The sequence below is a fragment of the Herpailurus yagouaroundi genome, unplaced genomic scaffold, assembly GCF_014898765.1.
Source record: "Herpailurus yagouaroundi ecotype Mexico unplaced genomic scaffold, PumYag 139, whole genome shotgun sequence".
In the NCBI taxonomy this organism is placed as follows: domain Eukaryota; kingdom Metazoa; phylum Chordata; class Mammalia; order Carnivora; family Felidae; genus Herpailurus; species Herpailurus yagouaroundi.
The window spans coordinates 5603960-5627774 of NW_024412394.1; the positions used below are offsets into that span (position 1 = coordinate 5603960).

At 39.7% G+C, this 23815-nt stretch overlaps 1 protein-coding gene across 1 annotated transcript in view; it reads left to right on the forward strand.

Moving 5' to 3' along the window:
- Positions 1 to 23815, forward strand: part of DNAH8 (dynein axonemal heavy chain 8) — a 315252-nt gene that overhangs the window by 126295 nt on the left and 165142 nt on the right. The window contains exons 34-42 of the mRNA XM_040473119.1: positions 2544 to 2644; positions 6109 to 6246; positions 6469 to 6709; positions 12327 to 12526; positions 15407 to 15560; positions 18091 to 18254; positions 19359 to 19461; positions 20464 to 20568; positions 21393 to 21554. Coding sequence (XP_040329053.1) covers positions 2544 to 2644; positions 6109 to 6246; positions 6469 to 6709; positions 12327 to 12526; positions 15407 to 15560; positions 18091 to 18254; positions 19359 to 19461; positions 20464 to 20568; positions 21393 to 21554 — 1368 coding nt within the window. The remainder of the gene's footprint in view (positions 1 to 2543; positions 2645 to 6108; positions 6247 to 6468; positions 6710 to 12326; positions 12527 to 15406; positions 15561 to 18090; positions 18255 to 19358; positions 19462 to 20463; positions 20569 to 21392; positions 21555 to 23815) is intronic.

Here is a 23815-nt window from a genome sequence, read left to right on the forward strand (position 1 = left end):
GGTTTTCATGGAATGCAGCCTTTCATTGAATATGATGTCCTCAGACAAAAAGTCATAATCCCTTGATATTGTTTGGGTTCTTTTGTCCTTAGGACAATAATGGTCACTCTTGGACTAAAACCAGATCCTCCTGTCTATCACCCTTGCCAGCGCTTTATGCTGGACACTGGAGGAGGCTCTTGATCCTTTGCTACCTGAAGTCCCCAGGGCCCTGGGGGAAAGGCCTGCCTCGCTGGAGGAGCCAGGACCCAGATTGATCTGCTTACCTGGTGGCTGCCAGCTGAGCCAAGCAGAACCCCTCAGCAATAAAAGCAAGAGGGAGGATGAAAATAGATAGTAATGTTGGATGGTGATAAGTGCCAAGGGGAAAAAATAAAGCAGGGAAGGGGAATAACATGCTGGGCTGTGTGTGCATAAAGTGGAAGGTCTCCAGAGAAGCCATCCTTGAAAAGGTGACATTTGAGTGGAGACCTAGAGAAATGAGGGAACAGACCCAGCAGGTATCTGGAAGAGCAGCTTTCCAGGCAGAAGGATGAGCAGGTGCAAAGGTCCTGAGTATAAGCAAATATGACATCAACTTACTTATATTTTCAGTGACTTGCTCTAGCTACAAGTGTTGAGAGTAGATTATTGACAGTCAAGGGTAGAAGCAGGGAGAGTAATTAGGAGGCTATTGAAATAGTCCAGGACAGGATGACAGTAACTTGGACCAACCTGGTGGCATTGGAGTTGATGAGAAGTGGTTGGAGGCTTGCTGTATTTTGAAGGTAGACCCACCTCCTTGTCTTTCCGTCAGGAGTTACCAATTTATTGGTTAGCAACTGGGACTTTAATGGGTCACCCTTTTACCAGAGGTGTGGCCACTTCATTGAAAAGACATTGAAGGGCCCATCTCTTGCCATCTTGCTCCTTCTATTCTCCATGTGTTTGGGGGTGTGAGGTAAGCAGGCTGTTCGCCATGCATCTGGCTGAACATGTGACCCAACTCTCCTCAAAAGCAGGTGCCCTTTCATCCCCCAACCCCCAAGAGAAGCAGGTGCCAAGATCTGGATTGTGGAAAGAAGCAGGAGCCTCATGTGGGGTCTCAGGGTGCAGTGGTGTTCTCTGATGCAATTTTACTCTGATTTCTGGAGTTACTGGGCATTCTGTTGGTCTGCTGACAAAGCTGATTATTTTGCTCCCCATTTGGCTGTTGCTATGGGTCTTTTTGTATTATTTGGGAGCTGAGTGGAAAAGGGGTGAGTGACTGGCATCCATCAATAGTCTTTACCTCATAGACAAGATTTTAAATGTCATTATTTTAAAGTATGCTAACTTTAAAGTTTTTGTTTCACCTTTTCTGGGTTCACCTTGTCCCATGGACACTTTAGTCAGTAAATTTGTTGAGTAACCACTGTACTAACCACCAAGAAACGTAAAAAGTGCAAAATATGGCCCTTTCTAGGAACTAAGAGTTCACTGGAGTTCCTTCAAGGTCCTCACCCCTTCCTGATTTGGCTCCTTTAAAGTATGTTGTGGAATTTAAGAAACAAAACAAATGAACATATGGGAAGGGAAAGAGAGAGAGACAGAGAGACAGAGAGAAAGGGAAGCAAGCCATAAGAGATTCTTTACAGCAGACTGAGGATTGATGGAAGGAGGTGCGTGGGGGATGGGCTAAATGGGTGATGGGTATTAAGGAAGGCACTTGTGATGAGCACTGTTATATGTGAGTGATGAATCACTAAATTCTACTCCTGAAACCAATACTACACTATATGTTAACTAACTAGAATTTAAATAAAACATTGAAGGAAAAAAAAGAAATAAAAGAAGCTAACATAGCTGTCAGATCTGATTCACTCTCTGGGTATTGTGAGGTCTGATGCCAGACATTCTCCAGGGCTGGAAATTTGGGATCCCTATTGATATGTTATACCCTTTATGTGTAGCACACATATCTCATCACAGGTGGGTTATTTCTATTGGGTTTGGTGCTTTAAACACTATTAATACTTAGCATTGTAAGTACAGTAGATTCCACTTTTGGTTCAAAGGACATGTGCATTAACTTCGTTGATTCAGATTGCTGGAATTCTTTCAAATGGTATTAAAATGGAATCCTTCATTTTATACACTATTTCTTGGAGAGAAAACAGGGTTGAAAGGATTATACTCACTCATTTGGACCATGTAGAAGAGATGACAAGTCTAAATTAGTGAAAAAGCCTGAATTATAGGTTATTTAAAATACTGTTTTATTACTTTCAGGCATATTTATGGGAACTTGAGAACCAGGTCTTCTAGGGACCACTTAATTTATTAAAGAAAAAAAAATTCATGTAAAATGAATACTTTTAAAATGCTTAAAAGTTAATTTTATTAAGTGGTCAACTTTTCTTCTGATAGCTTGGTATCAGAAGTATAAATTTCTTCACAGAACCTTGTTTGATAGATATTATTAAACAAACCTCAATGTAGCTTTTATTCCAGGTATAATAAATTCTACCTTAATGGGGCCTGAATTAATTATATTTTACTACAACTTAAAAATCTTCTTATAGGCCAATTTTGATGATCTGTGGAGGAAGTTTGTTACATATTCATCTGGTGAACAACTTTTTGGATTGCCTGTGACTGATTATGAGGTTTTACACAAAACTAGGTAAGTTTAGAAACTGTACAAGTGATACATGCAAATAATTAAATTCTGTCCATTAGAAGAATCATGCCATCATTAAATCCTTTATCATGCAGACAGCCTCCCCTAGAACACTCCTAAATATCCCCCTTATTCCTGGCTATTCCTGACCCACTGGATACATGGTCACCACATAGAACAGAAATGTCCTTGAGGAGTTGAAAATAGGTTGCCAAAGTTGTGGTGTTTGTGGTCTATATTTAGCTTATAGAAGCACTGCAATTTTGGATTTTTTTTTTTTTTTAATTTAGAAGAATAGCCATCCTTGGCTTTCCAACCCTTCTTATTGCATTTATGCTAAGTGCTCTTCGCTTTTGAGTAAACACAGAATTCATCAGGATTGAAGGCCAAGGAGCTTAACTGATTTTAAATAGTAAGTAGATCTAGGAATTAACCAAGTATATCTTCATGGAATTTTGTATAACTTTCCTCAAACTCAAAATTAGAACAGTGGCTTTAGCTTATTAGGATCATGGTTTCAGTAAAGAACTTTATGTTGATTTCATCAAAGTTCTAACATGCCTTTGCAAAATAGATAAGAAATTTTCTGACCATAAATTAATACTTCCAACTACCTTAAGGTAGATGGCTTGTATTTTTTTTCCAAGCATTCATTCACCAAGCTTAACTGGATGACCAGTTGTGTTAGAATTGCAGATGTCTGTTCTTTGCCCTGACTTACTAAATCAGAATCTCAGGGATTGGGTCCTGCATATTCATAAATTCTCTAGTTAATTCTTTGCGTGCTCAGTGTGAGACTCAGTGTTTTCTTTTAGCCCTCAGTATTCCAGGAAAAATAACCATCCTCATTTACTATTTATTTTTTTATATTTAAGTGATTTATGAATAATTTGCAAACATACAAATAAGGTAATGGTGAAAAGCACTTTTATTAGACAATGTAGTGAGAATTTAAGCAGTGAAAACCCAAACTTTTACTCCATAATACCCTGGTTTGAAGATATTTACACAAAGTGGAAACTGACTTCGGAATCCAACTGTAACAGAACCAATGTGAGTTTGCTCCTTGGTGAGTCAGAAACTGCACAAGTTTGAGTTGTCACACAAAGAAAACTTTATTTGCAGCAAATAAAGAGATCATGGGGAATAGCTTCCAAAGCCATGATTCCCTGAGAGAGGGTGAATGGGTTCCTTTTATTTAGGGTTAGAATGAATATATCAATAGGAAAGCTCTGTCATTGTTTGTAAAGGCAGGCATGAGATTGCGCATGTGCCTTAAGGAAACATGCCAATACACACATTGTATGTTATGTAAATGAAGCATGTGCTTCTCCATCAGCGGAGATTTTAGTATTATAATGTGAAGGTGATTGTAAGTCATTCCAGAGGTCACTCCATGGTCCATATGAGTTTAGCTCCAAGGATCTGGGCGAGTGGGAGGTCTTGTGAGGGCAGTGGATACCACCTGAGTAGTGCTTTTGGGTTTCCTTTGCCTAAGTTAAGAGGTAAGACAGAAAGAAAAGCTTAAGGAAAAATTTAAGGCAAAGATTAGTGAGTACAAGCAGTGGGACAGTAAAGGTCAGTTCTTGGATTCTTGCTGGTGACACCACCAACTTCTCATCAGCTGTCATGCACAAACCTGGACCATACCCATTCTGTAGGCACTGATTTCCGATTTCAAATCCATCTCCAACAGCTTCTAACTTACTATTACTTCTGACTTACTATTACTTCTTACTATTTTTCTGACTTGCATTGCTAAACCCCAGAACTGTTGAAAACTCAGACACCCATAATTTTGTGGAAGAGAGGATCACCATCTTTCTTGCATTATGAATGCAAAAAATCTTTACTTTCACATTTGAAGGATCAAGTCCATGAACTTTTTCATTTCTGCATCATCTGTCTTTGAGTACACATCTGCCTTCAGCATCTGTCTACTTAGGGGATGTCCCAAATAAAAGTTACACAAACATCACAGATAATGGAAGAACAGTCATATATCCTTTTCACGAAATGGGATGGTTTAGGTTCTTGTAAAAATTTGCAGGATGAAGCCCTTGCCTCTACATAAACATATTGTCCACTCATAAATTACTGATTTGGGTAAAATTCATCTAGGTAATTATCATCTAAAGACCCACAGTCTGAGATCTCACTTACATAGCCAGTTGGACTATCACAGTTAGAGTCTAGTGTGTTGCCTTGTGTCTCTTTCCTGTTCAATACTTGGGAAACACACTCTTTTGTCAGTTGTCTTCTCTTTGCTGTTTTACATAAAAAAATGAACAATTCCTTAACTGTATTAAGTGAGAGCTAAACAACAACAACAAAAACAAAACAAAAATGGTGTCTCTCCAGAGTTCTTTCTTGATACTTTCTTTCTTTTTTTTTTCAATACAATGATCATTTTACTTTTATTTATTTATTTATTTTTAATATGAAATTTATTGTCAAATTGGTTTCCATACAACACCCAGTGCTCATCCCAACAGGTGCCCTCCTCTTGATACTTTCTTAAAAGACGATACAATGCTTTGGGCAACACAGTAAGAAACCTGAAGAAAAATTGTCCCTTTTTTATTGGAGATCTTGTTGTTCTTTTTGTATTATTTTAGTCATTTTTAGCATAGTTGGAAATACTCCATGATTAACAATGGGATCATTCCTAAGAATCAGCAAAATGAAGCAAGAATTGGAAAAAGAGTGTTTTTTAAAGGGCCCAGTGTGCCCATTTGATAATTGCAAGATAGAATGAGTTTTACTTTATTAAAAACATAAGCAAATTTTAACTTTGGCCTTTGCATTATTTATAATACATAATAAAAGTTGTGAACATCAATCCTTACAAATAGTTAGAACTGCTCAAGAAATAAACTCAAAAACTGAAATTGGGCCTAGGGGACCCTCATGGTCCGCTAAGCATTGAGGAATTCTTGGGAGCATCAACAAACTCAATTTTTGGTGTATTACACGATAAAAGGACTTTTTCTAGGAATCTATAATCCCTCCTATTATTCTTGCTATGTATATAACTCCATTTGGGTACGTGAGGGAAAGCTTTTGGTAGGAAAGTGATGTTTAAGTCACTTCCTAAAGATAGATGTTCTCATAAAAAAACAACTTGCATTTGAAAGAAAAAAAATTAAAATCTTAGCCTTAGCTTTGATCTTACCAAGTGCTGGTCACACTGTTTGCAGTGACTGGAATGGTAATAATAATCAAGCCATTTGTTAGTGTCAAGTCATAGTATGACTTGGAATATTTGAGAGCTGTACACTTGACCCGATTGATGGAGCTTTAATAAAATCTTTGTTTGGAAACTAACAGGGTTTTTTGCATATTGGTGTATATAAAGTACACATGTGATGTATGAAATATTTGATTGGATGAATTCTGTCTATCCAATAATGACATTTATTTTTAAAATACACATTATGCAATGACTTAAATATTTGGTTTCCCAGAAAGGAACTCAACTTGCTGCAGAAGCTGTATGGACTCTATGATACCGTAATGAGCAATATTAGTGGTTATTATGAAATACTTTGGGGAGATGTAGACATTGAAAAAATTAATGCAGAACTGCAGGAATTTCAAAACAGGTGAGTTTTAATTGAATTAAACTTACCTTTTTCTAGTGGCTATCTTCATAGGATCTTGTAGGTATTTAACAAATGAATCTATCCTCTGATATATTGCCATATATATATATATATATATATATATATGGCAAAGTTGTTGTGTGTGTGTGTGTGTGTGTGTGTGTGTGTGTGTGTGTGTGTACACAAAGAAATGTGTAGTGATACAATTTTTTCCCCTGAAAGGTGTCGTAAACTCCCAAAAGGGCTTAAAGATTGGCAAGCTTTTTTGGATCTGAAAAAAAGAATTGATGATTTCAGTGAGTCATGTCCTCTACTGGAAATGATGACCAATAAGGCAATGAAACAGAGACACTGGGATCGAATCTCTGAGTTAACTGGAACCCCGTTTGATGTGGAATCTGATTCGTTTTGTCTTAGAAATATTATGGAAGCACCACTACTTAAAAATAAGGATGACATTGAGGTACAAAAGCTTATATCTTATCACTGGTTCATTAAAGAACATCTTTTTCTTTTCTGGGACACCTGGGTGGCTCAGTCGGTTGGGCATCCAGCTTTGGCTCAGGTCATGATTTTGCAGTTCACGAGTTCAAGTCCCATGTTGGGCTCAGTGCTGACAGCTGCTTCGGATTCTGTGTCTCCCTCTCTCTGCCCCACCCCACTTGTGCTCGCTCTCTCTCTCTCAGAAATAAACATTAGAAAAAAAAATTTTTTTAATCTTTTTCTTTTCTGAGAATTGTACAGACATTTTATGTAAGAGTGTACTAATTGCCTTATATAATGTACCCTCAAAATTTGGAACGATCCTGAACATCCTTTGATTTTGCAAAATAATACAGTAACTCAAGGAGATAAGATGATTATTTGAAATATGTTAATTTGGGAGGTCCTAAATCTATCCTCCTTGTCCCTTACCTACACTCTCATTTAAAAGCAAAAAATCTGTTTATTTCTGTATTATATTCCTGGTGAATTCCTTAGAACATTTTCCAGATTTCTAATTCTATACTTTTCCTTATTAATCTACTACATATTATTTTTCCTTTCCAAGATTTTAAATTGGTTCTTTTGTGTGTGCTTAGTGTTTGTATGGTATTTCTTTTTTTATTATTGAGATATAATTTCTATAATTATATGATTTTTATTGCTGAGATATAAACTTATTAGTTTATGTTTGTAACATAATGACTCTATACATGTGTATATCACAACGTGATCACTGCAATATATGTAGTTAACATCCATCACCACACATAGTTAAGATTTTTTTCTTGTGTTGAGAACTTTTCTCTTAACAACTCCCAAATACACAATACAATATTGTGAACTATAGTCATCGTGCTGTACATTAGATCCCCAGGACTTATTTGTGTTATAACTAGAAGTTTGTACCTTTAACCACCCTCACCCATTTCATTTGCACCGCCACCCCCCTGACCCCCCACCCTGCCCCAACACACACACCCGGCTGGCAGCACTAGTCTGTTCTCAGTATCTATGTTCTGGTTTCTTTCTTTTTGAATTAGTGTTTTCATTTTCTTTGAATAAATACCCAGAAGTAGTATTGCTGGATCATATGTAGCTCTATTTTTAATTTTTTTTTTTTTCAGAACCTCCATACTGTTTTCTATAGCGGCTGCACCAATTTACATTCCCACCAACAGTGTAGTGTGCAGGTTTCTCTTTTCTTCTCATCCTCACTGATACTTGTTATTTCTTGTCTTTGTCAAGATAGCCACTCTGACAGGTATGAGGTGGTGTCTCACTGTGGTTTTGATTTGCTAATCCCTGAGGATTAGTGATGTTGAGCACATTTTCCTGTACCTGTTAGCCATTTGCATGTCTTCTGTGGAAAAATGTCTATTCTGATCCTCTCCCATTTATGAATTGGGTCGGTTGGGGTTTTTTCCTGTTGAGTCGTGTGAGTTCTTTGTATATTTTAGATATTAACTCCTTATCAGGTTTATGATTTGCAAATATTTTATTTCATTTGTAGTTTGCCTTTTCATTTTGTTGATGGTTTTCTTCGCCATGCACAAACGTTTCAGTTTGATGTCCCGTTTGTGTATTTTTCCCTGTGTTTCCTTGGCTTTGTTGTCAACATTTCTTGTAAGATTTGTCTAGTGGTGATGCACTCCTTTAGCTTTGGCCTGTCTGGAAAACTTTATCTTTCCTTTGATTCTGAAGGACAAATTTGCCAGGTAGGGTATTCTTGATAGAGGGTTTTTTTGTTGTTGTTGTTTCTGTCTTTTTTTTTTTTCTTTCAGCACTTTGAATATATTGTGTTCCTCCCTTCTGGTCTGCACAATTTCTGCTGAAAAATCTGCTATTAGTCTTGTGAGAGTTCCCTTGTATGTAACAAGTTTTTCTCTTGCTACTTGTAAGATGTTCTCTTTGTTTTTAACTTTTCACACTTCAATTTTAATGTGTCTTGGTGTGGATCTCTTGGTTCATCTGTTTTGAAACTCCCTGGACTTCCTAGATGTGGATGTCTGTTTCCTTCCCTATCTTAGGGGAGTTTTCAGCCATTATTTCCTCAAATAAATTTTCTGCCCTCTTTTCCTTCTGGGACTTGTATAACATGAATGTTGGCCCATGTGATCTATCTTAAATTTAAGTCCCTTAAATTATCTTCACTATTTTTCATTCTTTGTTCTTTTTGCTCTAGTTGGGTAAGTTCTACTGCCCTGTGTTTGAGTTCATGATCCTTTCTTGTGCTTCATCTAGTTTGTTATTGAATTCCTTTATTGTATTTTTCTGTTCTGTGATTGTATTCTTCAGCTCCATGACTTCTGTTTGGTACTTTTAAAATATTTTCTTTCTCTTTGTTGAAATTCTCACTTTGTTCATGCATGTTTCTCCTGAACTTGTTAAGTATTATTATGACCATTATTTTGAGCTATTTGGTAAATCACCCATCTGTCTCATTGAAGTCTTTTCTGAGGTTTTATCTTGTTTCATTTGGACCATATTCCTCTGTTTCTTTATTTTACTTTCCTCTCTGTGTTGGTTTTTATGCATTATATAAAACAGCCACCTCTCTCAGTCTGGAAGGAGAAGCCTCATGTAGGAAATGAGCCTTATCATTCAAGCCCACCTTAGCTCTTGCTTGGCTCTCAGAACTTTGTGTTTCTTCTAGTACTCTACTTCATCCTTAGTTACTCCCAGTAACTGGAGGTGTCACAAGACCTGTCAGGCTCCAAAGTGGATTTAGGCTGATTGGAAGCCAAATTCTCAGGCAGCCACTTTTAAAGTATGCAAATATACCTCTTTTAGGGGAACACTAGGAAATAGACATTTCTGTCTGTTCTGTGTGCACTGAACCCTGGGATGATAGCCAGTTAAGAACTTTCTTTGTTTGCTGCCATCCTGTTGAACCCATGAACCCAAGCCCCTCTACTCACCAGACTCAGGCCATCAAGGGATGTGCCTTTTGAGTGACAGCAACAGTTGTTCACACAAGTTCCTTTCTTGGAGATGCCAGCATTTGGGAGCATGGCATAAGGAAGATGAAGAGAGCACCCACCCTCCAAAGTCTCTGGAGAGGATTAGAGTTGGCCCTCGGATGTATGTTTAGTTAGAAGCCTACTCCTCAGGCCACGGCTGTGAAGTTACACTGATAGGCCTCTCCCATGGTACGACTGAGCATTCCAGTCTGCTGTCTCTGCACTGGGGGTAGGTAGCTGGTTAAGGACGTTTTCCTGGTTTGTTATGGTCCTGTGGCACCTCAAACATAAACCTCATTTGCCACCAGAATCAGGTGCTCAAGAGACATCTCCTGGGTGGCAGCTGCAAAAACAAACAAAAAAACAAAAACAAAACAAAACAAAACTCAGGACACCAGACATGTGCATAAGCTCCTTTCCAGGAGATAGCAGTGACCTGGGGTGAGGCAGAGGACAGTGCAACGGTGGTGCCCACTAGCCTCTGTCTTTGGAGAGAACCCCTAGTCCTGTGTTACATTAGATGCCTGACTCTCAGACAGAAGCTCTAAGATAAGCAAAGAGGCCTTCTTTACAGAAAGGCTGGGCAGTTTTCAGTGGGTTGTCTCTGCGCTGGGCCCTGGGGTGTAGCCAGATATGTCTATGCAAACCCTTTATAACTGCTCCCCCTGCCCCTCTCCACAACTCACCGCAGCCCTCAGGCCTGGGCTTCATGTCCACCCACTGGTTTGCATGTCTTTTTCACTTCTGGTTCATGGAGATGTTTGTTTGGCTTTTAAGCCTGGCTATGTTTTTACTTTCTCTTTTTTGCATTTTATCCACTATTCTGTGTTTTTGGAGGCAGGGAACTGTACCATGTAACCAGAAATCTCTCCTATATATGGTTTTGAGTCTCCTGCCCCTTCTTTTTCCCTTAACTACATATGTACACCAGAAATTCTGTTTTCAAAACATTATGTCCTGTTTATCAATGTCATTCAAATACTACTGAAGGAAACAAAGTGACCATCTCATTCTTAGAAGTAGGTTTTTACACTCAAGAATATAGCCATTTATAAGCTGTGCTTTGAAAACATCATTTTATACTTCCAAGGAATTCTAGGCCTCAGTTACTATTTGCACCCCAAAATGGATTCTTAGTGCGGTATACTCTGGTACATCCTGTTTGCTCTGCTCTGCATGTCCTGCTATTAACCAAGCTGGATTCCTTCTGTCACTGGACTCACTGCCTCCAAAGGAACTCTTTTCCCTTGCTGTAGAACATCTCCTCCCACCACCCATTGGGATCTCACTGAGTCTCAGATGCTGCCTCCTCCATGAAGCCTTCCCTCCTGACTGCAGGCAGAAATCCTTTCTCCCTCTTCAGAACTCACAACAAGTCTTACCACGCTTAGGACATTTATTACACACCCATTTGGATTATAATTATTTGTGGAAATACTTTGCACCTTTCAGTTCCTTCCCATCTGTGAGATTCTGTGATTCTAAGTATGAAAATAAATAGATGCATGGTGGGGAAAATACCTTACTTTTACTTTCCCTGTGAGACTTTCATATCGAGCGTTCTCAGAAAAACAGGAAAACTTGTAAGAAAAAAAAAAATAGAATAACTTTTAAGCAAATGAAATATTCGTATCAGGGCCAGAAGAAGAAGGAATCTGGCAATGACTGATTATATGTTACTTCAAAGAGGTCAAAGGACTCCCACATACATTCTCAGTTGTTTTCTCATGGCAAGTTGCTGAGATAGAGCAGCTGGGGTTATCTCTGTTTTGGCCAGAAAACTCCAATGAAAAATATAATCAAGAAACATGACGATTTAAGTTCTGCTATTGCATGTAGGTGGTACAATAAAATAATTAGTGGCCAGACAGTCAAGAGAGTTATTATTTGAACTTGTAATACGATGATCTTGAGACCTTGCGTTTCTTTTTTTCTTTTAAAAAAGAATTTTTTTTTTTAATGGTTATTTATTTTTGAGAGACAGAGACAGAGTGCAAGTTGGGGAGGAGCAGAGAGAGAGGGAGACACAGAATCTGAAGCAGGCTCCGGGCTCTGAGCTGTCAGCACAGAGCCCGTCACGGGGCTCAAACTCACAAGCTGTGAGATCGTGACCTGAGCTGAAGTTGGACGTTAAACTGACTGAGCCACCCAGGCACCCCTTTCTTTTTCTTCTTTTTCTTTTTCTTTTTCTCTTTCTCTTTGTTTTTCTTTTTCTTTTTCTTTTGCTGCTGCTTCTTCTTCTTCTTCTCCTTCTTCTCCATCTCCTCCTCCTCCTTCTTTTCCTCCTCCTCCTCCTCTGTCTTCCTCTTCCTCTTCTTTTGACAGAGAGAGTGAGAGTGAGAGCGAGCATGAGGGAGGGGCAGAGAGAGGGGGAAGGAAAATCTTAAACAGGCTCCACGTCCAGTGTGGAGCCCAACACGGGGCTCAGTCTCATGACTGTGAGATCATGACCTGAGCCGAAATCAAAAGTCAGATAATTAACTGACTGAGCCACCCAGGTGCACCTTGAGTCTTGGTTTTTTGGCCACAAAATGACTATGATTTCTAGGTCGAAACTCAAAAATTCATTATTTTACAAGGCACTTAATTTATAATTGAAAATGTCATGACATATTCTTTGATCTCCCTCTGAAGGACATTTGCATATCTGCCATTAAGGAAAAGGATATTGAAGCCAAGCTGACTCAGGTGATTGAAAACTGGACCAACCAGAACCTGAGTTTTGCCGCATTTAAGGGAAAGGGAGAGCTCCTTCTCAAAGGCACTGAATCAGGAGAAATTATCACCTTGATGGAGGATAGTTTAATGGTCTTAGGTTCCTTACTAAGCAACAGGTAATTTTATACTTTGTGGGGGGGGGGGGGGAAGGTTTTAATTTGGTTTTTGGAATTCTATAATACTAGGTGAAAGCCCAGTTTTACAGCTGGGGCATAATATAAGATTCTGACCTAAAGTGCTCACTGTTGTCTGTTCTCACACAAGCTACCTATTTTCCCTAACAATCATGGCCTCTGTCTCTTCTTTATGGTACTCATCTCTCCTTCCTATTTTCCTGGTGGGCCCCATCATAATTACTTTCCTCCAAATAGGCAGCTTATCTCCTGAACATTTTGGCTCCCCACCATGATGATGTATTTTATTTTCTTTCTCTTTCATTCCTCCAATCTGTCATCTTTGGCCTCCTTGGCTAGCCCTGCTCAAGTGTTCGTCCAGTGGCCCAGGAGAAGTATCCTGGCAACACATTAAAGAACTGTTATCACTAGGGGCTTGTTACTTAAACACTTTATGCATCTTTTATCGTGAAAAGTGTCTCTTTATGTGCTGGGTTTACTGTGCCCTAAATGAAACAACCTGTCCATCTTTGGACTACTGTACCAGCTGGAAGGTGACTATGACCTTAAGTGCAGCTTTAGAAAATGGGAATCAGTCAGACTAAGTATACTGTCAGGTCTTAATCTGGGCATTAGCAACCTTTAATCCCCTAGCTGACTATGCAGTAATTCTCAACTGTTCTTCGCCATAATACTTCTAAGAAATATGCCACAACTTTGTCATTAGCAGAGGTCAGTGTCTAGGGTACATGGGAATTCCAACACCCCTTGTCCAGGTTGAGATCACTGGTTAATGAATGACATCCCGCATGACTTCTGGCCCCAAAGTCTGTCTTGTATTTGGATAAAGTACTTAATTTCAAAGCTCCTAGTTCTAGGAGTTTCGTGTTGACTTGCTATGGTTAAGATCCTACTTATGTCTTCTGCTCTCAGGGAATATGAATAATCCTGGCACAGGTGACCATGGGATATTCAGTGGTTTCTGGACTTCATGGGATACTATGTCCACATGGATCACTGCTAATTTTGCCATCCTAATTTCCTAAATGACTTCTTTCTTAGTTATTTTTTAAATGTGCTATTTATTTTGGGGGGCGGGAGAGAGGGGGGCAGAGAGGGAAGGTGACAGAGGATCCCAAGTAGGCTCTGCAGTGATAGCAGAGAGCCTGATGTGGGGCTTGAACTCACAAACCGTGAGGTCATGACCTGAGCCAAAGTTGGACGCTTAACTGACTGAGCCACCCAGGCGCCCCCACTAAAGGATGACTTCTTGAAAAAAGGCTGTGGAGTCATGTGAATAGTGTCTGTGGCCAAAGAATTCAGGATTTGAGGCCTTTCTTAATTTCATACTTAACTTGCATTTAGCCTGATCAGTATGATATTTATAGCACTAATAAAATCAATGTTGAGGCAGTGGCTGCTGGGTCTCTAGGGTGACCTGGAAGTGACCTCAGAAAGAAATTGTATATTCCATGGGTGAGACTTAACTCCAGATATTGCCTGGATTGTGACACTTTCCTACTGGATTCCTGATTGGTCTATGGCACTCCCTATTGGTCTTGACAGGTTCCACCATGCAGAGTTGTGCAATGCAAGGGCCTGGCCATAGGACCGAAACTGGTTATGCTAGATTTTATTTCAAGTCTCCCATTTTCATGTTGGAAGTTACATGAAATATAACCATCAAATATGACTCTTTTTTTTCCCCCTCTGTGCAGGACCATTTTGGGCCTCAAATATCTAGTTGCTTCAACCCCTTGAAGTATCCATCCATACCATCTTGGTCTGCATGTTTTAATTTTGAAGATTGCTTTTAGCATATTGACTGCCTTTCAGCTCCAGAACAATGGTCAGACAGACAGTAAATGGGTGTTGATAAAAATGCCTGTTACTATCTGAATAGCTCACCTTGGGGCAATTTTTGTGCAACTCACTTTATACCTCCATGTATAACATAGACTTCTAGAGAAGTTATGGGTTGCACTCATGCATCAGACCCCATTCAGACCCAGAAGACCCGCTTCAGACCCAGAAGAACCCCCTTCTGTATGTGAACAACCTGTCCTGGATCAAGACAAGTTTTAAGAACCTTGTATTGACAATCACCAGAAAATGCCACTATACCACATCGAAACCACTTGTCATTGCCACAAACTAAAATTGGCTTCTTAATCCAACTGTAGGCAGTTGGGTCCTTACCCAGTATCTTCCCATCACTTCTTGCATGACATCCATTGTGTTTCTTGTCTTTTTTGGTTGTGCCCAGCTTTCTGGACACCTTGAATTGTCATGAATCCTTCATCTAGCCCTGATGTTGAGAAAGCAGGAAGCATGCTATTTGGGGGCAGCTATTCTAGATCTCTAATACCATACAATCTAGGCCCAGTGCCTTCGGGAAACCAGCAGTCTTTGGATGAGAAGAGCAACATCTGTAAATGGACATCAACCCTCAATCTTGACATTGGCCTTGTGGTACTAGTTTCATGGACCAGTAACAGTGCCCTAAGTGTTATTCTCACAGGCCATGCTTACTTCGATTTGGTTCACCAAAGTCTTGTAAAAACACCTTATTCCTTGCCTTCCCTTTACTCCCAGAAACAACAAGCACAGTTCCTTTGCTGGACCTCTGTCACAAAACTCGGTCCATTTTCCTAGTCTATGACTAATATGTGGAAACAAGTAAAATCACTATAATTATATGAGTTTTACTCCTAGAAAAGCAAATATCTCATTAGCTGTGTGAAAATTATTAGGAACTGCCTTTTAAGGAAAAAAAAATGTTCATTTCCAAAGGAATGTTTCTCCTGTAACTTTGTTAGGCCATGTTATTTTCTGAATCATGTATCCTTAAAATATAGTGTTTTTTCCATTTTCACTTTTTAGATATAATGCTCCATTTAAAAAAACCATCCAGAATTGGGTGTATAAATTGTCCACTTCCTCAGATATAATTGAAGAGTGGCTAGTAGTCCAGAACCTTTGGGTTTATCTTGAAGCTGTCTTTGTGGGTGGAGATATTGCCAAACAGCTACCTCAGGTAAATATGGCTTTTGTAGGGTGGGAATGCAAACTGGTGCAGCCGCTCTGGAAAACAGTGTGGAGGTTCCTCAGAAAATTAAAAATAGACCTACCCTATGACCCAGCAGTAGCACTGCTAGGAATTTACCCAAGGGATACAGGAGTACTGATGCATAGGGGCACTTGTACCCCAATGTTTATAGCAGCACTCTCAACAATAGCCAAATTATGGAAAGAGCCTAAATGTCCATCAACTGATGAATGGATAAAGAAATTGTGGTTTATATACACAATGGAGTACTACGTGGCAATGAGAAAGAATGAAATATGGCCCTTTGTAGCAACGTGGATGGAACTGGAGAGTGTTATGCTAAGTGAAATAACCATACAGAGAAAGACAGATACCATATGTGTTCACTCTTATGTGGATCCTGAGAAATTTAACAGGAACCCATGGGGGAGGGGAAGGGAAAAAAAAAAAAAAGAGGTTAGAGTGGAAGAGAGCCAAAACGTAAGAGACTCTTAAAAACTGAGAACAAACTGAGGGTTGATGGGGGGTGGGAGGGAGGGGAGGGTGGGTGATGGGTATTGAGGAGGGCACCTTTTGGGATGAGCACTGGGTGTTGTATGGAACCCAATTTGACAATAAATTTCATACATTAAAAAATATATATATATATGGTTTTGTAACTACTGATAGAATGATTTGTGTTGTGTGTATGTCTCTGGAGAAGTCTTTATAAAGCCATATGGTCCTGTCTTGATTTATTTATTCATTTATTTATCAATTTTTTAACGTTTATTTAGTTTTGAGAGAGAGAGAGAGAGAAAGAAGGGAGTGGGGGAGGGGCAGAGAGAGAGGGAGACACAGAATTGAAAACAGGCTCCAGTCTCCCAGCTGTCAGCCCAGAGCCCGACACAGGGCTCAAACTCATTAACTGTGAGATCATGACCTAAGCCGAAGTCGGCCACTTAACAGACTGAGCCACCCAGGTGCCACCTTATTAAAACCTTATTTAAACAGGGGTTGGCAATCTGTGGTCCACTCACCTGTTTGTAGAAATAAGTTTCATTGGAACACAGCCATATCTATTCATTTATGTTCTGTCTGTGGCTGCTGTAGCATTGCAACAGGAGAGTTCAGTAGTTGTAACAGACTATATGGCCTGCAAAGTAAAATATTTACTGTCTGGCCCCTTTACAAAATAAATTTTCAAAATGTGCTGATTTTTTATTTACATTAAAAGAAAAAAGAAAATCACTTATTTTCAAATCCCCAGGTTATCTGAGGATATCAGGTACCTTCAATATGGTACTACTACATTTAATTTTTTTTAATGTTTATTTATTTTTGAGAGAAAGAGAGAGAGGGAGAGAGAGCAGGAGAGGAAGAGAGAAAGAGGGAGACAGAATCCCAAGCAGACTCCATGCTGTCAGCACCGAGCCTGATGTAGGGCTCAAACCCACAAACTGTGAGATCATCACCTGAGCTGAAACCAAGAATTTAACTGACTTAGCCACCCAGGCACCCCTCAAATATGGTACTGTTGGATTATAGTAGTTCATCTCCTCTAAGAGGTGACTTTATAGTATTCCTCTGAGAGTAGAATTAAAATTAATCTGTATTGCATAAACACAAATTAACTATTATTAAGTCGACTAATGGTAGATCAGACACATACCACGGGGCAAGGAAATTTAGCTTTCTGAGCCCTTAACAAAATCTTTAAAACAGCTTTACTCTGCAGCCTTTGAAATAAGTAAACTTATTAATAGATTTATTCTATGAAGGTAGAATCCCTCTTATAAAATTAAGACTGCTCTTCCTAAATTTCCATAACTATAGGCTCTATATAAATTAAAAATCAAGGTTAAAAGGGTTTCAAAAATAGCTCATTTCTCATTGTAACATTGTTTTAAACATAATTCTTTTCTTTCTTAACCAGAAAGTTGCAGTGTTTTAAAAGATACCTTTAAAAGTTTTTAAAAAGGCAAGATTATGCCATTCCTAGAGGCGTTTTTGCAATTGAATGCAAAGCTTAATATCATCCATAGTAAATAGAAAAATTTCATTAGCAAAAATGTAAATGAAGCTTTGTTTTGGGTTTTTACTTTCTTTTTTTCTGCCCCCCCCGGGCCCCCGCCTCCCCCGGGTCCTTTTGAGCTGTAATTATTCAAAAGATCTTGAGATCAAGTTATTGTCATGCTTCTTCAGTTTGCTCATCAAACCAAGCACCTGGGGTGCTGGAAGACTAGATTTGAGCTTTAAGTCGATAGCTCTGTAAATTAATCGTGTGGCATTTTGAAAATGTATTAAATGTAAGAAAACAAATAAGTGATAAGCCCCATTGTGACAAAGCAGTATTTCAATAAGCAGTTTTATGACTCTGGGTTTTTGTTTTTCAGAATTAATTGAGGTGGAAAAAAAAAATGCTCCTTTAAATTATGTAGACTGAGGACTAATAGAAGCGGGTCTGAGGAACTAGAGGCTATTCCAAAGCGAAGACTTTGCTTTTATTCAAATGCTCATTTTCACTGACTGTTTTTAGGAAGCCAAGCGTTTTCAGAATATTGACAAGTCATGGATAAAGATAATGCAGCGAGCTCATGAGAACCCCAATGTGATCAGTTGCTGTGTTGGAGATGAAACCATGGGGCAACTTTTACCTCATTTGCACGAACAGTTGGAAGTATGTCAGAAGTCACTCACGGGGTAAGAACCGCAGTTTTAAATTTCCTATCATATTATATGTGATGGCATTTTATCCCAAACAAGTAAATAAAACTGACGGCATTTCTGGTTTGGTAGGGATGGCTGAAGTGGCTGCAGGAATTTAACATAGCCTTAATTTTTCTGCAAAACAAGACACCATCAATTTGGGGGTCCATGAGTTAAGGCATTGGATTAGTTTTATAGGGCTGCTGTGACAAATGCCCACCAACTGGGCGTTAAAACATCACACATCTATTTTCTCACATTTCGGGAGGCAAGAAATCTGAAATCAGTGTCAGCCAGCGCCTTCTGAAGGTGCTGAGGGAGAATGTTTCCTTGCCTCTTGGAGCTTCTGGTGCCTCTAGGAGTTCCTTGGCTTGCAGCCACATGACTCAAACCTCTCTGCCTTCCCCTCTTTTTCCTGTGTGTGTCTTATGAGGACTCTTGTAATTGGATTTAGGACTCCTGTGGATAATCCACGATTGTCTCTTCTTGAAATGCTTAACTTCAATACATCTACAAAGACCCTTTTTCCAAATGAGGCCACATCCACTGGTTCCAGGGAATAGGATGTGGGCCTGTCTTCTGAGGATCTGCCATTCAACCCACTACAGTCATGGAATATAGATGTGCACGAAGAGAACCAGACAAATTTACAGATAATTTCCTTAAAGGACAGTTCATTCTCAATTTCTGCTTGAAATAGAGTTGTAGTGTACCTTAGTTTCTCCAAGTTTATGCCCCTGTCCTGACTTCATGGTTAGTTGTTCCCCCTTTAACTCTTCCAGTGTCCAGGTTTGGAGATAATCATGTGTTCATCATGGGTTTGAACCATGCAGTTCGCGATACTCCTAGAAAGGTCACAGGAGGGCTCTTGAGGAAGAAGACCGTAGGTCTTACTCTGAATCCCTGTCGTGCTTTCCCAAGTGCCACTCATGACAGACCATGGACTTTGGTTCTAACCAAACATTTCAGAGGCAAATGGGAAATGACTATAGATGCTTGCTGTTATCTTACTGAAGATGTTAGGGATTGTGTCTTGGCTAAAAACCCAAAAATTATTAATTCAGGAAAAGCCATTTGGTAACATGACTTTATTTACAGGTATTTGGAGAAGAAGAGATTACTGTTTCCAAGATTCTTCTTTGTGTCCGATCCAGTTCTTCTGGAAATTCTGGGACAAGCCAGTGATTCCCACACCATACAGGTATAATCTGAATATCTATTACCTAAATTGCTTTTTTACACAGCATACATAATTAATAATAAAAATGAAGTTAGAAATTTAATAGCACAGGGAGGAGAGTATTAAAGATTATGTTAAGTATTAAATGTCCTAGTTTCTGTGTGTTCTGAACTCATCAACCTGAAGCAAGACTCACTGATTATGCAACTCACCAGCTGAGTGACCTTAGCCAGCTTCTTAATTTTCCTGTGCCTCAGTTTCCTCATCTGTAAAATAGGGATATTAATGGTTTCCGCTTCATAGGATTGTCATTAGGATTACATGAGATCACGCACTGGAATGTAGCTGGCACACAGTATGTGCTCACTAAATGTAATTCATTTTTGTATTGTAGTCTAAATATTCTCAGATCAAGTAGGGATTGTGGTTTGGCATTGTCCATATCCAAGTGCTTCTCAAGTGCTTTTAGCCATTTCCAAGGGCAGTTACTTCCAGGAGGCAGAGAGAAACTACGAAAAACCGGATATGAGAGGCACTGAAACACCCCTATCCCAGAGCCTTGCCGAGTTTGGCAATCTGGGAGGCCACTACTAGGGACTTCCTTGGTGGTTTCTAGGGAGCTGTGGGGATGAGAAGAGAAAGGAAGGAAGTAAAAGCTGTGGAAGGCAGAGGGAGAGCCAAGAGACAGGCAGGACAGAGCTGTCTGTGGGAGGGAAGGAGGCGGGGACCACATGGTTCAGTCTCCATGTGGAGGAAGGTCACAGTCTTAGTCCAACCAACCTAGTGGAACAAGGGCATTTGCAGGAAACATGCTGTAGGGCTGGATTTTTAAAAGTGGGTCTCGAAGTCAATCAGCCGCCAAAGCCGTGTTGTGTGTGTTTGTTTCTGTCTTTGTTGGCACAATGAAGTGAATTCTTAATCTCTTACAAAGAAAACACATATTAAGGTTTTTAAAAACATCTCAGTGGCTTTTGTGTTTAGCCTCACGTGTGTTGTTCTGGCTCTGTCTTGTGCTTCTTACAGCCACATCTCCCTGCAGTATCCGACAACATAAATGAGGTGACGTTTCATGCGAAAGACTACGATCGTATCCTGGCCGTCGTATCAAGAGAAGGAGAAAAAATTATGGTAATTTAACTTGGGTTAAAGTTTTCTTACTAGGATTTCTTTAAAAATGTAGGTCAAGGAGATTGCAATTCTCCTGTGAAAAACAGAGAGTGGGGGAGGGGTGGGCCTGGGTTCTAGTTCTCTCGCCCTGGCTTGGTTGCAAACAAGTCTGGGTAAGTCACTGACTTCTCTGAGACTTGTTCTATCATTAATTAATTATTAATTTTGTATTAAACAACCAATTTTTTTAAATGTTTATTTATTTTTGAGAGAGATAGAGACAGAATGCAAGTGGGTTGGGGCAGAGAGAGGGAGGCACAGAATCGGAAGCAGGCTCCAGGGCTCCGAGCTGTCAGCACAGAGCCTGACGCGGGGCTCGAACTCATGAGCTGTGAGATCATGACCTGAGCCGAAGTCGGACGCTCAACGGACTGAGCCACCCAGGCGCCCCTAATTTTGTATTTTAGAGAGACAGCGTGAGTGGGGGAGAGGGGCAGAGGGAGAGAGAAAGAATCCTAAGCAGGTTCCACACTCAGCATGGAGCCTGATGTGGGGCTCGATCCCACAACCCTGGGATCATGATCTGAGCCAAAGTCAAGAATCTGATGCTCAACCGACTGAGCCACCCAGGCACCCCTACAATGAAAACTTTAGACCAGACCATTTTTTTTCCACCTACAGTATTAGTTGGTTTTTCTCATGTCTTAAATATTTTGTGTAAAATTATTTGCTTTGTGTTGAGGTACTGTGATTTATCAAGTGAAGTTGATAAATCACTATTGTTACATTGGTAACAATAGGAAATTATTATCAATTTGTAATATATCTGTAATGTGTCTTTTTAGTTGGATAATCCTGTTATGGCCAAAGGTCCTGTAGAGATTTGGCTTATGGATTTGTTAAAAATGCAGATGTCGTCACTGCATAATATAATCAGGTCTGCATTCTACCAAATCAGCGATTCAGGATTTCAACTCTTACCTTTTCTCAATCACTTTCCAGCACAGGTGAGAATATATAATGTTTACATAATGGAAATAAGGGGGAAAGATACACAGGAAGCAGTTGGCCTTGATGGTGTAGCAGCTGTTGGTAGCTTTGAACTAGCTGGGGAGGCCTTCCCACCCCCCACTGCCAACCACCTGCTTGTCCACCTACATTATTCTAGGCCATCTCATCCCATTCGCTGGAAAAGGATTTGCCACTGTTCTTTGATCACTAAGGATAACACTAAAACTAAACTCACAAATGGAAAATTTCATCTCCTGTACAAAGCACACACATCTGTACATAAAAGACACCTATCTATACCCATCTGTGTATGGATTTGGTGGCATATTTTCCATGTAGCTATGTATGGATAGATATAGATACGGATATAGTTAGAAATATGGATATAGATAAGAACTAGCATATCTTGTCCTGAAACAAAATCCATCTTGCATTTTTTTTTCCTCCCTTCCAGTGATTACAAATTGTCATAATCTGTTAAAGGAGGCCTTGTCATGCAGCTAGCTTCCTAACAGGAGCGGACCTTCAAGAGGCTGGCGTTTGAGCAGGTGTTCTCTTGAACAGCTCTCATGTCCAGTGGCTTTTAGGAATGCACCCTACTGTGCCACGTGTTATTAACTGAATACAGAAAAGGAAAAGCCAACAGTTTCATTCAGATTTCAGCCAAAATAAACGAAAAGTGATGCTTTGTGATCTGGGTCAGAGAGAGTGTGGGATAGGAAGCAAGAGATATCCAAGGAAAATACACACAGTTTTGACCCTAACTATACTTCTTCTCCAACCGCTCCTCGCGGCCGACCTCCAAGTCCCGACTTAATGCACACACAGCGGAGAGGGCTGAAATGATAGGAAATTATTTATTCAAATGACACAAGTACGGCTATAGAACAACCTTTACTGGAGAGAATATGTTGATATTGTATTTAATATTTTTGTATCGTGCAGTATCCTTGGCAAATTTTATATTCTTATCAGCTTTATTAGCTTTGTGGTGAAGCTTTATAAAATACTTTATTTGATAAAGTGAGAAAGATAGCCCCTTAGACCAAATCGGCACGCTTTCTCTCTCCCAGGAAAGCTTGTATAATCTGAAGGAGAGACTCAGTCTAGATTAGACAGAGAAGCTAGCACCATGTGGAAAACTGAAAGCGAGGTCAGAGTGGGAGTGATGTTGAACAGGATACAGCAGGAAAGTTGACTAGCTCTAAAAGGTGACATTTTAAACAATTTTAGGTTAAAATCTTAACGTAATGGGCAAATTTCAGTTATTTGGAAAAAATGCTTTCAAGAGTAATGAAGATATATATTCATCCAATGTATATTCTACCCATAATATTTATTCAATATATACATTGCTTGTTTCTACCAGCTGCAAACGATGACTTCATATTTTAGTGTATTCCCTTCTAGCAGTTTTAACGTGCTTCTGACAGGCAGCGAGTGACGTTGAGGAGAATGAGCATTCTTGTTTTGTTTTTATTTTAATGAGACATCCTCCAGTTTTCACCATGAAATCTTCTGCCTTCTTAAACTGAGTACAAACCATAATTTAAGCTTTTCTAGGTGACTCAGGATAGTCATTTTAAAGATTAGTTTTTAGAATCTACCACTAACAGTGATTTCTCAGAGATTGCAGGTCTGTGTCTTTAAATCTCACAGCCTTACACTGTGGGTTTTGGTTTGTTTTTTGCTTTTCCTGTCTCATGCCATCTTCTGCTGCTGCCAGAGACAGAACTGTCTTGTTGCTGGGAACTTCCTGACATGGGGTATTTCCTCTATGTCCGGTTGCTCACCTCACCCGGGGGGCCTTCATTTACCTTTCCCTGCAGACCGCAGGGTTGGCCGCTGCTTTTGGCAGAAAGCATTTTGAAGTCTTGAGGAGGCGGGGGGATAAGGAAAGGGTTTTATTCCTGCCTTACCCACACTGAATGCCATGCCCAACAGTGTCCACATGCCGCTCACTCTGCTCCCAGTCCTCCGCCAGATGTGGGGTTCCCTTTGGTCCAAATGATCTCGGATCTGTGGCTTGACTCTGCAGATGAACAAAAGCTCCTAAAGGGACACCTGTTGCAGCAAGGAGGGCATGTTTGTTTTGACAATTTTACACCTTTCCTGGGGTGGAGATTGTAGGCAAGGTGATAGTCACAATTTTCTTATGCCCTCATCAGGAGAAAAAGAATAAACTTCCCCCCTTCTCATTCTCTCTCTCTCTCTCTCCTTTAGATAAATATATATAGAAAGAAGTCAATTTAGGTAA